The 16,619-nt window shown below is 38.0% G+C and overlaps 1 protein-coding gene across 2 annotated transcripts; it reads right to left on the reverse strand.

Annotated features, from left to right (window-relative positions):
- Positions 1-581: 581 nt before the first annotated feature.
- LOC113686287 (mitogen-activated protein kinase kinase kinase kinase 4) lies at positions 582-16,155 on the reverse strand. Of its 2 annotated transcripts, none has more exons than XM_027203893.2 (34): positions 15,698-16,155; positions 15,288-15,353; positions 13,482-13,538; positions 13,317-13,361; positions 12,929-13,009; positions 12,301-12,349; positions 12,116-12,177; positions 11,905-11,995; positions 11,586-11,658; positions 11,266-11,323; positions 11,067-11,121; positions 10,795-10,958; positions 9,999-10,086; positions 9,800-9,890; positions 9,495-9,562; positions 9,182-9,225; positions 8,470-8,615; positions 8,193-8,248; positions 7,914-7,975; positions 7,551-7,649; positions 7,095-7,289; positions 6,623-6,686; positions 6,449-6,514; positions 6,206-6,283; positions 5,768-5,835; positions 5,551-5,623; positions 5,181-5,281; positions 4,753-4,846; positions 4,153-4,211; positions 3,998-4,040; positions 3,732-3,767; positions 3,213-3,293; positions 2,201-2,340; positions 582-2,078 (listed from the first exon to the last, which is right to left on the reverse strand). In XM_027203893.2, the coding sequence occupies exons 1-34, from the start codon at positions 15,737-15,739 to the stop codon at positions 1,995-1,997; spliced, it is 2,679 nt and encodes an 892-aa protein (XP_027059694.1). In that variant the 5' UTR covers positions 15,740-16,155; the 3' UTR covers positions 582-1,994. The 2 variants fall into 2 exon arrangements, with proteins under 2 accessions (XP_027059694.1, XP_027059693.1); XM_027203892.2 differs by having other exon boundaries at positions 7,551-7,652.
- Positions 16,156-16,619: the final 464 nt, after the last annotated feature.

Consider the following 16,619-nt stretch of genomic DNA (forward strand, 5'->3'; position numbering starts at 1 on the left):
TCGAGAGGTTGAAAGTTCAGTGAACAATATTTCAACCGAGCCAAAATAATTTCGAAACAAACGAAATATCCCATAGTAAGTAGACAAAGCAAAAAAGGACATGCCTGAGCGCAGGTCAAGTGTACGTGATGGTTAAGGGAGTGTGGTAAATTCAAGAGCGGTGCAACAAACGAGTCATACAGCCCGTAATCATATAAAACGTTCTTAATTCCCTATGTATCGCACAGATTTTGTTGGTAAAAGAAAGAATTGTTTATTTCGTATTGCAAGAGCATATTTCGAGTGAGAATAACATTTTACGAAAGGATTAACATTGTCACAATTCCATCATGGTGGGTCCCAGAAAGGTCCCGAAAGGAATAGAGTGGGCTACCAATTACACCGTACCCCCTCCCCCAGTCAATCGGTCTCCTGTAAAAACACGTTTGCTTCTGAAAAGGCTTATGGTGTGAATAAGAGGATTGTAGGAAAATAACAAAGAACATGAAACAGAGAACACTTGATCACACAGAGAACACACGTAGGGTATCATTCTAATGTTGTAAAGAGCTCTTACATTTAGTAATAAAGTGATAACAGGATTACTAACCATTTCGCTTTATTAAAAAACACGGTAAATCTGTATTTGCACTTTATTCTAGCTTCGACAGCAATCTCTGGAGTCTAAGAAAAATATCTAAAATAATAAAATTTAACAATTATTTTGGGCATTATTTGCAACCGTCACTCAATGTTAGTGCCTTATCATTCAGGAACCTTAGCGATTTGGAGGCTACAATTTCACACATATCAGTATTGAAGTTACGAGGAAGCTTTTCATGACCTTTGGATCTTTTTTACGTTACGTTTTACAGCGTTCTTTTTAACAGATGAGCGACACGAGATATAGCTCGTTTGCATATTAGGAGCAGGACCGTTCAGTCAGTCGATAAAAACCGTATTAAGACGAGCAAAATAAATTTCGGTAGTACACTGATAAAAAAAAAGCTTAGTATCTAAATCAAGAAAATCACAGCGAAATGGTCGCATGTCATACTGTAACGATTTCAGCTTTTCGTTCAACTCATGTTGCAATAATTAGGTCAAGTTAAAAGCGTTCTGTACAAAATTTTCTTTTTTCACGAACAAGGTCCCGCCTCTAAAGTTAATAAATAAATCACACTATTCGTGCTCAATGTTCGGAAACCGAAGTTTCCGAAAATCATACGATTGTACAACTGACCGATAATAAACTAACGCAGGCTCTGTTCACTAAATAAAACGAGTTTCGTGGGTCAGAGTTCGATTGGCCCTCTAAAACTCTAAAAGACGTATTCAAAAAGATTTTTTAAAAAACCTACAACACTGTTTAAAATAAATGGCTTACTCTCAGAAAGCATGCCGTTAAGATCGAAAAATTTCTTGAATAAAGGCTGAGCGCTAAAACTCTCTTAGACTACAAACTAACTCATTAAAATTCACATTTGACATGATTTAAAGATACCGAATTCAATGTAAAAAGATTAACGCAATTTAATTAACGAAAACTGTATTTACATGGATAAAAAAGATTTTATACAGAGCTTCTCGAGAGAAGTTATTCTGTGCTTTCAAAGTTGCAATTATACTTTTCCACGTTAAATTTCGGTTCTGCTTTGTTTGTTTTGTTTTGGCTTTCACTTTTGTTTACAAATAATTAAATCTTACCCCTTAAAATGTGTTACTACAACGTAACCAATAAATTATACTGTTAATCTTTGCAAAAAAATCGAGAGCTGAATCTTTTCACTGCTAAAGCACACTTCTCAGGTCAGTGTGATAAGGGAAAAAACTAGACGAAGGTCTTCTAAGCTTTAAACCCCAAAGAAGAAAACCTATTCCGAGGAACACGTGAAATCTCTGCAGGTTCCCTCAGGTAGATTACGAACAAACGTAGCCACCACTGTAGCCCTGTGAGCTCTCTCTTTCTTGAGCCGTCATTTCATTTCCGTCCCAAAGAGCAGTTTGTGTAAATATTAGTAACCAAAGTTTTTAAATGTCTTGCTTAGCGTCATGAAGTAAATCTGGCCACTTGAACTCGACCGAGAAGCGAAGAAAACCTGCAATGAAAAATAAAAACAATGACAGCAAAGTGACAGTGATATAGCGTGACAACAAATCGTCAAACGAAAAGCGTGACCATGTTACGTGACAAGTGGCACGAAGATAATAAGAGACTGACCTTTTCGTTTCTTTCACAGAGAAATCTAAACGTCTGAGCTCTTTTGTGCATAAACACACCATCCAAAAGTCCCGTCTCCACAGATCTGACCTCAATGGCCTTTTCTCCCCATCCCATTATTTGTCCTGAGCCTATGTGAGCTGCAATAATAGTTGAAACTGAGTAAGGTTTTTTTTCGTCTTTTCACGAGCGTGGAACAAAGTCCCCATGAGGAATCGAACCTCAGACCTTCAGATTCCGCGCTCCGGTGCTGTACCACTGAGCCACAGAGACCCCACGGTGAGCGAGGTCTATCACAAAGTTTATATATGACACGCGTCCTACATACTGCTAGGATCAGCAATGTCGATAGCGTCATGTTTTGTAAATAAGGGAAGAAAGATACTAAGTTTTGAGCTCGGTGAAGAAATGGAGAAAGATGTTTTATTTTTCTTTGTCCCCGCTCGTGACAAGACAAAAAAAAAAAATCTTCCTTTATTTCTTTACCGAGCTCAAAACCAACCATCTTTCTTATTCTATTTACAAAAATAGTTGAGATTGTGAGAAGTAGAGCGCTTTTCGATTGGGTGTCGTTAAACCAAAACAAAACGAATCACAACGGCCAATCAAGGAAATGGTTAAAATGACAAGAAGCCAACGGGAACTCAGAACTGTCAAAATGTCTGAAGCGCGGGAAAACGCAAGTGACCAAGTCGTGATTGGTTTTAGTGAGGAATTTGATTGGTTGAGAAAGTGGCACGTGTTTTCTGGACCAATCACAGCGCTTAGTAGACTTAAGCAGAACCAAAACAATCCCAAATCCCAAACCCTCAAATTCGACAGAGGAGTACGATATCACGCCAAGGATATTTTCAAAAGCGAAAGTGCTTCTCTCACAGCGCCAGATAACCGCCAAGTTGTGAAAAGTACTGAAAAACTAACTTAGCGTTTGGCAAAATTAACAAAAATAATCAGAGACCGAAGAAGAATAAAACCTAAGGGAATTCATATCTACAAAGGAGATAAAACTTACCGATAGCGTATGGAGTCTCGCCCCATTGTAACACGGCATGTCTCACCAGTTCTCCGTTGGTATTAACGTAAACGCCTTCATCTAGATAAGAAGTAGGAGCATAACGACTCTGTGTTAAAATAATCGTAACAATATAATTTAAACGACCAAAATATTTCTTCAAATTTGGAACGGTGTCATTTGCTTCCATCCAAGTTAGGATCCTTACGTCTCATTATAGGTGATTACGTTCGAATTGGGAAGGTTTCGCCTTTTTTTCGTTTCCGTTTAATCTCCGACGATTCGGCCTGATTTGGTCGATTTCGTATTATTTCGGAAGGTTTCCTACGACTACGGACGGTTTCGTTAACTTTCGGACAACGCCGAGGAAAGAGTCCGAAATCGACAAAACAGTCGGGAATCGGATCGACCGTCCGACTTTAGGTGGAAACTCAAAGATTCGATGGATGGTTATGGATGGCGAACTTCAAAACGGTAAAGCAGCATGTCTAATTAAATTAGTTATGCATCCGTACTTACTGTTAAAACAGAGAAGAAGTTCCAAACCACTCGAACCTAAAACACAACGTAAACACTTAATTAAAACCAGCAAAACAATATCGAAAAAGGCTAAGACAGTTTTTATTCATAAAAGCGCTCAACTCCTGGTCGACTTATAAAACGACACAGTAAATATCGAACTTGATATCATTAAAAGAAACGGCTGACAAAATCACAAATTCTCCTTAACAGTCTCCATACAGTCTGTCTCACATAAGTAAGGAGAAAATCACAATAATCCTTACTTGGTAGAGGAATAATAGCATGCGGCTGGAACTTTTCTTGAAGCTGTAAAACATAAGAAAAATTCAGAAATAAAAATGAACTTCTATTATTTCCTTAAAAATGTTCTTCAATTTTAACAAAAACAACATGAAAGAAATTTGTCGATCAAACTGACCTGAGTAGGAATAAATAAATCATTAACTGAAGCTGAGTCCAAGTCAACAGCATGAAAACCTGCGAAACAATCAACTTGATCAATAGGCAAATTCTCTCCAGTTTCCTCTCAGTATTCATATAAAACAACAAAGGAGAATATAATTGTAGAGTTTTACTCGTGATGAGCTAGTAAATGAGTTTGGCCTCAGTCTGAGCCTTATAGAGTTATAGGCTATCTCCGGGTTCCAAAAGTTTTTTTATGTGCAAATGAATTGTATGCTCATGAGAGTCAAATCTTTTCCATGTCACTGGTTTAACACTTACTCTCGTTATCAAACAAAGGCTTGGGGCATTTCAGAAATAGCCAACACCACCCGCTGGGCTCAGAAATTTGAGTGTCTTCTTACAAAGAAAGAAAGTTTGATACAGTTTCTGATGAATACTTAGTGACGATTTTCTGTTTAACACAAGCAATGGTAACCTTGAGGGTGGAGCGGAGGTGGGGTGGGGTTCCAATGACCTACAATTTCTGATGAGCAATTGTGGATTGTCCCGTTTGCCACTAGCAGTGGTAACCTTTGGAGAGGGAGGAGGGGGTAGTGGGTAAGGTTGCACTAACCTATTTCAGAGGAGTAACAGACTTTTAGTCTGCTGTTTTCCGCCTCTATTGATACATTCAACATCAGAGGTTTCTGGGGTAAGTACGAGAAAGACTGAAGAAAGAAAAAAAAAACACTTATTAATAATAACTAAAGGAGAGTGCTCGGAAAGTGTTTGGTACAAGATATCCACGTAAGATCCTCTAGACTTTAACAGCAGGTCAAGTAAACTCTCCCCATTTCTAATCTACCCACCTGGTCGAATAGACAGGGGTGAGACTGGAAGTAAGATTTCCGGGTCAAGAATAAGTCAAGTGTTCCGCCAGAAAGTTGCTACACAAAAACCGGGCTACAAGATTCGTTCTTAAGCTCGGTTTTTGAGACAGTGAGCTAGAAAACATCGACTATCAAAAATTCTGTTGTGCAGTAATTACTCAGTTAAGCTCACCTTAAAGGCCATAAACTTGTGATATGGTTTTGGAGCCCAAGCGTAAACTTCAATCATGTTCTCAGTGGCGATGGCAAGAAATTTGATTCGGTGGAAATTCACTGCAAGGTAAAAGAGTCGTTGATCAATAATCACTGCTTCTATCTGGAATACGAGGTTGCGCGATGGTTACCAAGCGGAATTCCGGAAGGGGGGCTGGGTTCGAGCCCTGACAAGACAATTTATTCGCATAGTACCTATCTCCACCCAGGCCTAAATGTGGATGGACGAAACGCGGACGACGAAGTATCGAGGGGGTAGGTTTCATGTAATCGAAATCGGAAAAACATTCGTGAAAAATTCTTGTGGTGAAGATTTGAATCAGTCTTACCAACTTTGTAGTGAACACATCCCTCCAGATCACCGACTGTTGTGTAACCTCGCTGCCTTCGGATATTCTCCGCCTGCACACAAGTTAAAAAAAAAAAACAGAAAAGAAAACACATACAGCATTACAGACAGACACCTGGGAAAAATACAAAATCATTTTCGTTTTATCTGCGAAAAATGTAGACATATGGGCTCTAAAGAACCATGAGCTTCTATACCTCTTCTCCCTTTAGAATCTTCGCTTTCAGCCATGACAGATAATACACACGGAGTTTGTTTTGTTTTCCTAGAAAGGAGAAAACAGATAAAATTTTTAAAGATTGAGAAATGGAAACTTAGTTCAAACTTGGGCTCAACAGGATCTCAATGTGCTTGAAAACTAATCGATGAACAAAACGGTTCAAATGAACCCTTTACACCCCAACATCAGTATGCATATTCTCCATACTGTTCTCTGTACATTTACTAAGGTGCTGACAAGGAGAATTTGTCTTACAATCAAAAGTTTCTTTAGTTAGTGATCATATCCTTTATTCTCATGACATTAATGTGTGATTCAGTGGTGACATTGTAAGGAGAAATTAGATGCTAGTCACTCTTAGGGATTAAAGGCTTTAAAGAACGAGATGAGGAGGATAGTGGAAAAAAAAACCTACCACTGATGGAAATAAGAACGTTTATCCCCTCAAGTACATCTATCTGTTGGAATCTGCGTCTGGATATCAATTGAAAAACTGAAAAAGAACGCCACAACTTGGGTTAGTTCTAAATTCAAGGAACAAGAACAGACAAACACACACACACACACACACAAAATGACGACAAACAGCAAAAATACTAATACAACGAAGATCGAAAAAATTGGCGAGGATTAAAGTACACACAAAATTATCATCCACCTTTGCCATAACCACTCCGATCCAGTAAAAATAATCCACTTTCTGTTCCAACAAGAAGGTTGACTCCTGAAAATGTAGCACAAGAAGATGTATTAGATGTTTATTAAATCAAAAGGCCACAAAAAGAAATAGTAAGTCACAAGACTGAGTACAAGTCTGTAAATTCTTCAGTACCCCACAGAGCTCCACATAAGATTTCTGTTCGGAATTTGTACTTGTACTTTCTTATCTGCGGCATCTAACAGAAGACAGGAATTAATAAATTTGTAAGTTTTTTCAAACTGTTATTTACGTCGTTTATGTACAGTAGAGAGCCAGCGCTAATTATTTTCTGCCTTTTCAAGCGAGCTGGGGCGTTTTAGCAACGCGGGTCAATTACACGCAAGTAAAGAGTGTGTGAGTCAGCTGCACGCGCGGAGGCGTGCAAGAGTCAGTTACACGCGGGGAAGGCGAACGCGAGTCAGTAACACGAGCTGTGGGCTGGCTCGGGTTCTTCACACGCGCGCTAGGCGTGCGCAAGAGGAAAATAACAATATTTTAATTGACGATTTTATTTGCCTGCCACTTGCAGTCCATTGCGCTCGCCCAAGATAACCAGGAAAAACAGTAGAGCCTGTTCTGGCGAACAACGAACGAGTCAACTTACTCCCAGATCGTCCAAGTTAGCGATTGAAGTTCTGTCAGGGGTCAAGTTCACCGACACCTCAGAGGGAGCCTGGGACTGACGACTGAAGCCAAAACTTCGTTGTTTGGAGAATTTCCTGTCTCTCCTAGGGTCCTGGGGCACAATGGAGGAGGCGATGGATTCATCTGATGACTTATGGCGCTCAGTCTGAGACTTCTGAATTGAGAAAAAATATATCATTAGTTCCGGAGAAGATGGCGAACGCGGCGGAGGAAAAACTATGTTTGAGAAGCAAGATTTCACCAGTAAAATCCCCCAAAAAGTTAAAAAAAAATTCAGTCAAAAGTTCCAAAAATGATTGTAGAAATTATTTATCAATGACTTATGAAATTTCAATTATACCATTCTCCCCTCTGAACCCTGCTCTGCACACATTGCAGACCTGTGATATTTATTGCATAACGCCACTCCTCATACCTTTACTTGCTGTTGTGTTGGTAGCACGTCTGGCAGATTGTTCGTCAGAGGTCGGGTGGGGTTGCTTGCCTCACCGATACTAGCAGTTGAGGCACTTGACTGCTGAAGAAAAATATTATGACGTTATTATTGCATAAAACGTAAACAGTTTAGTGTTTGCTTAATTAATTTTTATCAGTAACTAGGCACAAGAAAACAAAAGAAACACCGAGTAACGAAGATAAGGTCAAAACGAAAGAAGGTTTCATCTTCTGATAACAGAGGGCACATTTTCCAAAGCCGACTGCCAACAGCTAACTGAAGTAATTAAAACTCAGTAAAAGCTAAAAAACAAACGATAAAACAAAGAGCAAAGCTTAATACCGAGTCATCATCGTCATCTTTTACCACCATTGTATCATATCCATCCAAATCCTCTTGGTGAGCTGTGAAAGAGAAATTAGTTTTGAAAGAAAAATTCAATCACAACCAAAGACCAAAAATAACTTATGAGACTTGATTTCTGGGGCAAGGATATTCCTGAAATGGACTGTTGTCTCTTACAGAGACTGATATGATTGATTTTTAATAAGCTTAGCAGAAGTCATCAATGAATGTTTTACATCAAGAATTACAAAACAGAAATGTGCTGTCACTACCTACCTTCTCTTTGAGGTCTAAGTGTGGATTCACCATCTTGCTGCTCATCCAAAGATACTCTGAAACGATTAGCAAATAAAAACGTTTTATGCGTCTGATATTATCAACCAGATATCCAACCTAAATGTTTACATAGCCCTGAATTACTTGGCATCCAATAAATAAAAGCAGACAATGCTTTAAGTCCCTTACTACAAAGTACAGAAAATAAGGGTCAGAAGAATGCAACATGCCACCTTAAGGTGTAGCTTATTGGCAAAGGTTGGGCGGTAAGCCTCACCGGTGTCGTGAATGGCTGGATGCCGTGAGGGTGTCATCTGTTTGAAAAGTCATGAAGCTGTCAACACTGGTGTCCAGGAACACATCATTGTCATAACCACCAGTTGCACCCATGTGCTGAGGTGCGCCATGGTTCAGGTTCATTTCCTGCAACAGGAAGGAGAGGAAAACAACTTGGTAAACTCAAAGAGGGTGGTATTCACTTTCACAGCTATCATTTACACTTGACACACCAAGCACTTTCCCTCTAAAGCATCTTGTGTCCAAACAGTAGCTGTGAAGGAGACAAAGAGACTAGCTGCCTTGTTTCAGGATTTGTAAAAAACTTAAGTGCTAAAAATTCAAGACTTTTTCATACCTTTATCTTCAATTTTCAGACTCAAGATTGAGATACATGAAATAGCCTAATAGGATGAGTGGCTGTAAAGATTTTGCCCTAAAAAGTGGAACCTTTCTGACAATGCTGATTCAACATTTTGCTCAAGGTGTTTCATGTGACATTCAACTACCTTATGGTGGAAAAACCCAGAATCAACTTGAAAATTTCTAATCATTTTTACATGAATTAAAGTTGTTTCCATACTTTTTCAAGGTCTTGATAATTATTTTAAGTTTTCCCGCTTTTTAAAGAATACAAAATTCTGTAGAGCACCCTTTTTTTTGTTCTTTAAATAACCAAAAAAGAAGGAAAGCAATGAAAATGTATCACTCACTGGGCTGCTGCCACTGCTTGTCCTTCTCGGTGGATAATTATTACCTGAAAAGCGTGACTCAGACCATTAATGATTCAAGAAACTTTATATATCTCTGAAAATTTAAACTGATGTACACTACATATATTTTGCAATGAACATTGATTTAAACAACAGTAATAGGCAAATTTACCTTCTAGTATGACATTCAGATGCAAAAATGACAGGTTTTATCAGAACTCTGGAGATGTCTCTAACATAGTAAATTCCCTTTTATAGTAAAGTCCTACTGCAATGTTTGTTAGTGCATACCTCTAATTTACCAGAATCTCACCTCTTCCAAAAGTTCCTCCTTGCATGAGGGTTAAATTTCTTCTCAAAGTTGACTGAACATTTACAATACTGTCAGAAAGAAACAAGTGTCAATTGAATCAGTTGAGTTTTTAAATGAAATGGTACCCTAAAGAGAATATCTCGACAAGACTCAAAACAGAACTTTGTGACTCCTAATTTACAGTGCACAGCTACTGACGTACTATTCCATAACCTAAAACTGGTTACCAGGCACTACTTCCCTCCGAGTGAAGGAATACTCTAGCAAGAAGCATGAATGAACTTTCCTGATGATAAAGTTCTCACCCCATTTCCTCAGCAATCATTCCTGCTAACAACTGCTCATCTTCCTCCTCACTTCCTGAATACTGATACTCTTCTTCATGATCAGGTGGTGCTGCAAGAAATAGCAGAAAATACTGTTACTTCAAAACACAACACCAAAAGACTAACCATGGTTTAGTATCTGTTCACAAGTTAAAAGAGCACAAACAACCGCACTTACCTCTCTTCTTTTTCATCCTGTCAATGAAATCCTTCAATTCAATTCTTATCTTCCTTTCATGAGATCTTGCATCACGGATAAATTCATGCTGCAGTTAAAATCAAAAATAAACTTGAATTCTTCTTTTACAGAATAAAGCAAGGCACCTGAGCAGTCCAGAAGTGAACCAAAAAGATAATGCAAAACTTTCAATATGTTTCAATTCACAGATCGACAACTTATTTTTAGATCCTCTCATACTCTCAAAATTTTCACAATTTCTTTACAATATTCCTCCTTGAATGCATAGGGTTAGGATTATGATATATAGATTTAGCCAAGCCTAAAAGCGGAGCTTGCAATTTTTTTTTCCAGCACGTCTCAAGGGCACAACGCCTTGACCCGACCAGGACTAGAATCCAGGTTGTCCAACTCAGAGCCCAGTGCACCGACCACTGGACTACTGGACATCTTGCTGCTCTCTAGATTTGTTTGCAATTGCCCCAAGTTCAACTTCTTGGCTGTGCTTTGTACACAGCCAACTGGTCTGTCTCCTGCCAGTTGGTTATTTACAATGTTTGTTTCAATTTGTTTGTATTGGCACTGAAAACCCTGCTTGGGTGAGAGGTCAATTAATGTTATTATTATTACTGTTATCAATATTATTAAGCTCAACCAATCAATGCATATTTACTATCTCTTAGATATGATGATAATGATGCTGATGATAATAATAATGATAAAGATGACAACAACAATGGCAACTTCAGTGTAGATGAGTCAAAGCCAATAACAACAATGATAGAAACAACTTTACCTGTAAAAGCTGGTCTGCTGTTGGTCTATGCTGGTAATCTTTAATCAAGCATGTGTTGACAAAATTATGGAATTTCTTGGACCATGCCTTCTTTGACTTCAGTCGAGGAGGATCACTCCGTGGAATCAGAAATAAAGCTCTCATTGGATGCATGTCACATAAAGCTGTGGGAGAAAGCTCTCTCTTGTTAACTTGTAATCTTTTCATCAGTCACTAATCAAAGCAGGATTTAAAATTAAAATTTCCAGTTGATAAGAGGAAACAATTCTTACGTGGTTGGGTTTCAGCCATTTCAATTGCAGTAATTCCTATTGACCACATATCACACTGAAATATGAAAAAGATTTTCTTTGATCAACACAATTCAAGGTTGCTAACTTTTTGCTAAATTCAATTTCACAGAAACCAGTTCCAATGCCATTTTAACCCTTTCACCCATTTACAAAGAAATGATTTTCTAAAATTCCATACCCTGTTGTCGTATGTGGCATCTGGCTGCTCATCACAAGCAATAACTTCTGGAGCCATCCTACAACAAAATGATCATGTTTATCTGCATTTTTGTCTCATAACTTGTGCTTTACATTATTCTTTTTTGTAAAGGTTCACAAAGGATGAAAAATAATAGGTTAAATTTCTCTTTGAGATGTCCACGTTCAAAATTAATAATAATCAAATGATTTTCTACAGATCCAAAGTAGAGCATAAAATAAGTGATTTATTGCATACCTTAGAAGGAAAAATGACTTTATAAAGTTCTTTTGTTTTACAACACAAACAGATTTTCTTACCAGTAAGGAGTTCCAATGAAGGTATTTCGTCTTCCAATGGTTCTGTCCAATTGAGCACTAACTCCAAAATCAACTACATAATAAAAGTTTGTGAATTAATATTACATTTTTAGTACAGTGACATCATGTGTATGTAACGGCACCTTTCAAGTTAAAATGGCTGAGCCATGATTGGTTGATTTGAGTCACTTGATTGGTGCCAAAAAACATGACAACATTTAGTTCTCTGGACTTCATAGTAAGCGTCAAATTGGTAAATGCAGTAATCTAGCCATTGAAATAAAAAACACACATTTTACAAGTGATGGCATGTTCTTACCTAACTTCACCTCAGCACTGTCTGTTAGTAACACATTCTGTCCTTTTATGTCTCTGTGAATGACATGGTTTTGATGAAGGTGACTAACTCCCTAAAAAAGAAAGTTACATCAGACATAGAGCATGTGTAGCTGAAAGTTTTAAACCTGAAAACATGAAGTATCATGAGCAACATCACAAATGCCTAGTAACAAGTGCACTGGAGAACTTACATTCAACACTTCATGACATATATATGAAATCCATTCTTCCTTCAAAGATTTTCCTCTTGAAGCTTTAAGAAACAAAGGCAAAAAAATAAAATTTAAAGAATAATTCAAGCTTTACCTCTCTATACATTGGTTTAATTTGCACCAGAGTGTGAACCTTACTGGTAGAATATTACTTGTAAACTTACCTTTAACCAGGTCCGTTATGGATCCTGCACCACAAAACTCCATTACAAGCTGATCAAAAAACAAACAATGTATTAGAACACACAATCACACCAGTAAGAATTAAATAGGGGATTTTCTAACTCTTCAGCTAACAATCTAACATTGGCCTTGAATGCCACTTCGACTAAAAACTGGCAAACAGGAAAGCTTCTACTTAAATGATATTAATTAATAAGATTTAAGTCACGGAACAGGTTGTCTGTGGGTGGGGAAAGTGAGGCTGAGAGTCTATGAGTTCAATAATTGCAGTTAACTATTCCTGAATTCTATAGCACTAGGCAACTAGGAGACAGTCTGTCTATTTCAACTGGACAGTGTGGTCCTCTGTAGGTCACCCCTGACCATTTATGTACACTTCCCTAACAGGTTAGAGGTATCCATTCACACTTCTGGGTGGAGAGAGGCACTGTGGGAAGAAAGTGTTTTACACCAAAGAGACAATACAATGACCTGTCAGGTATTGTACCCAGACCTCTCAGTCCAAGGTTCAATTTTTAACTAGGCCATAGCAACTTCCAATGTTGTTCTTTAGCACATTATATTTAAAATAAGCATAAAGAGGTGCACAAACAGTAATTATTAACATACCCACAGCTGGTCCTCCTGTCCTGGTAAACCCTTCTTCACAAATGCTCCATAGTATGTTGCTATGTTCCGATGATGAGAAAACTAAAGAATACACACACACAATTTAGTCAGAACATGCCGCAAAATTGATATCTTATCCCCACTAAAAAAAAATCGCATAGTCAATTATCTGTAAATTTCAAAGATTGGGAAAAGTCTAGCACCAAAATGACAACTGGTTATCAATGTTTTGAAAAGTTGATCCATAGGAAATTTTAGGCAATGACAAATTCTTCTAAAAATTGTGCCAACTAGAGGGTTGTGTTGCAGTTTAATTTTACTCCTTGTGTAAAAGGATTCATCAGGTAATTTTGCAAGGTGGATGGTTGACTTCTGTATGTGTACCTACCTTTCTAAGAACATTTATTTCAAGCTTAATTTCTTCCTCTTCATCCTGAAAAAAATTCATAGTTATCATAAACTGAATATTTATTCAATATGCAAGCAATGTTTCACAGGGTTATGTCAATGTTCCAATAAAAAGATTTCAACAGAGATGGTTGGAAATACTTACTTCTGTAACATCCATGATTTTAATGGCTGCAAGTTGCCCAGTTCTTTTGTGACGACCCTGAATTTGTTAAGGAAAGAAATATTCAAATTTATCTTCCATGATTTTACTACTGAAGTTCACAAAACAGCAAGGAAGTGCCAAACATAACTGAGAGTAGCCCAAGTTTTCCTGATAGTTCAATCAGAGTTGACCATGGTCATAATCACCAGAGGGATGAAAGTGGTTTTGTTTGTCCTGTGCTAATCATAATTTTCAAAATGTTACTCTCTTCAACAACTGAGTTCTGACAAAGGGCTAAAGCTTCAAAGGTCAGCTTGAGAAACTCTTTGCGGTGATCAAGTTACATTATCAACTGGGGTTGATAAAACCACATTATCTTGTTTCAATAAAACTTGAACAGGGTTGCATTCCAACACCAAGTTCTCACAGGGTAATTTGGTATCATTAACCGAGTTGATAACATAAATTGGCTACGGTAAAAGCTTTCAAAGCTGACATTTCAAGCATTAGCCCTTCGTCAGAGTGCATGAGTTCTCTCAGTGCCATTAGCAGAGGATCCCACTGAGTAAACCACTACCCCAGATTTGTCATCAACACTGTTATTTCCTACCAAGCGATCCTTCAGATATGTATCACACTTTAAAACCAAATCATAACTGCAAATTCTAGCGCAACATAAACAAGTTAAAACAAAACATGCTGAGATGTCACGAAATTTCTTTTAAAACAACTCTTTCACTTGAAGTTTTAGGTCACAGAAAGCATTAATATGAACAATAAATATTCAAAAGATCGCTGTTTAGTGTTTGAGGTTTGTAAAAATACTGCCTGTTTAACAGACAGTTGAAATTCTGGCCGTGTCAGTGAACCAATCATCTACTTACTGTAAAATTGAAATCACAACATTCCATAATGAGCAATTATCTTTAAAATTGTTTCCAATTGAGTTAATTTAAAAGAACAAAGAACAAACACTAACATGTTTTGGTCCCACAGTTTTTTATAAGTCTAAAGAATAAAGAACCACTCGATGCATAGTTTAAATTTGGAATTTAGAGGTTTCACTAATAAAGAAAACACGATGGCAAGAGGTTATTTTTCTGTTTGGGTCTAGCGCAAACATTTTCGGTATGGTGTAAGCAAAAACTACTTCAAACTATGTACATCTGTTTTTAATACGAAGGAGGTGAAATGTGAAATATATTCTACATGGTTGGTAATGAAACTGAAGGAGTGAAAACAACAAGTTCTTTCATCACATACTCCGTTAAGCTCTCCTAAATCCTGATTGATCTCTCAGTATATGGTGTTTTGCGTGCAACAGAAGTTCTTATCTGCCACTTAGCATCAATAATTTATCAAATATATGATCAAAGACGAAATAAGAAGTGTAACAAGAGAGAAGTCAATTCTTCTGTTCATTTGTTATCAAGCTGTTATAAAACAAAGAGTTGTCTTAAAAACTGGCTAAATGTGCACGTAATGATATCCCTCGAGTAAGAAATATTTTTCAGTAATCGATTTTAAGCTAAATAGTTGAGCTCGCAAATTATCAACCATCACATTGTCAAGAGAGTATTTGCATGAAAATCCTCTTTAATTCTGCTTTAAGCCCGTGCAATCTGCGACAAGGCGATCGCAATTCATTTCAGAACAAAAGAAACGTTTTCTTTATTTCAAACGCATGAAAAATTTACACGGAAAATGAAATGCACAGGTATTGGAGCAAAACAAGTTACCGGGCTAGAAATTATTACACATCGCGAACTGATCGAGCAATTTTATCTAAGATCCTCTTAGCAATACCTTATGTACTTGCCCATACGTTCCATTTCCAACAACTTCGACCAGATCGAATATTCCGGCTGGATCCTGCAAAGGCAATACTCAGTACTTAGTTATCAATTACAGGCACGATAAAGAAACAGATAAAGCCCAGTAGGTAAAATCACCGGGATTTCTCGTTTGAATTGTCTAGACATCGGCTTTTTCGAGTACATCGCGAAAAACTACATTTTAAAAAATACATCCGCCGAAAGCTGACCACGTATTGACAGCTCTTAGGATTACACATTTTTTCTGAGTTCAATATCTTCATCAACCTGTGAGTTCACCGGCTTAAGGCTCTTAAAATATTGCGAGATCTATTGCAAACCATCTTTGAATTCAGTCCACTAAAAAGGAATTGTCAGGGTATATAGCGAAATCTGACTCACCTTCAGCGCAGCCAAATCAATATCGTCCAGTCCGTATGCCATGTTGATAGTCCAAAGTGATGAATTCACGACCGCACTGCTCACTGAAGAATTTGAATCTCTACCTAGTCGCGAAGCCACGCACGGGAAGCTTGTCACATCCGTAGAACGATCACGAGTGTTGCGCTACACCTCAGCCCACACAAACTCTCCTATTTCCACAATACGCATACATTTACATTGGAGTGTTTTCAAAAAACAAATCAACCCTCGCAGCTCATCCAAAATATACACAAGCGCAGGGGAACCATAGGGCTCTGTTCATGGGAAATAATTTAGAGCCATACTCAAAACAAAGTGGAGGGAGGAGCTTGGGACGGATCACGTGATATCACGCTGAGTCGATGGCCGCTGACAGCAACGCGTTACCTGACCAATGCGCTTTCGCTACATCTTTGAACCTGAATTTAACTAAATGCACATGTGCGCTGTTGAACGGAAATTCATTACTAACCAGTTCTCATTCTGGGGGGACTGAGGGGGTTTTGTCATTCTGTAGAGATAAACGTTAAGGGCCTTTCTGAGAGTGGGGGGGGGGGGGGGTGAAGAACTCGGAAAGGAAGGGGTTATGTCAACAGAGGAGTGTAAATTCTTGAAATGGTTGCAAACTGATTAGAAAGGAAACAACACTTTTTAAACCTTTATATTCTAACTTCAGTATGCATAATCTCCTAGGGTTTTCACCATACATTTCCAAGGTTGCTGACAAGAAGCATTTGTCTAAACAATCGAGAGCTTATTTAGTTGGTGATCATTTCCTTTATTCTTGCGACCTTAACGTGTGATTCAGGGGTGATTTTGTGAGGAGAAATAATAGACGCCAGTCACTCTTAGGGGTCAAGGGTTTAAAAAGGAGGACGGGGAGGAAAAGATGCCTTCACCG

The sequence above is a fragment of the Pocillopora damicornis genome, chromosome 6, assembly GCF_964200805.1.
Source record: "Pocillopora damicornis chromosome 6, jaPocDami1.2, whole genome shotgun sequence".
NCBI classification, from domain to species: Eukaryota; Metazoa; Cnidaria; class Anthozoa; order Scleractinia; family Pocilloporidae; genus Pocillopora; species Pocillopora damicornis.

Bases quoted from the DNA above. Each gene is read 5' to 3' on its own strand.
- LOC113686287 (XM_027203892.2), bottom strand. From the start codon at position 15,739: ATGGCATACGGACTGGACGATATTGATTTGGCTGCGCTGAAG. The intron at 10,959-11,066 runs GTAAGAATTGTT...TTTCTCCCACAG, and splicing joins AATGGCTGAAACCCAACCAC to CTTTATGTGACATGCATCCA. The intron at 2,341-3,212 runs GTAAGTTTTATC...CTATTATTGCAG, and splicing joins CGAGACTCCATACGCTATCG to CTCACATAGGCTCAGGACAA.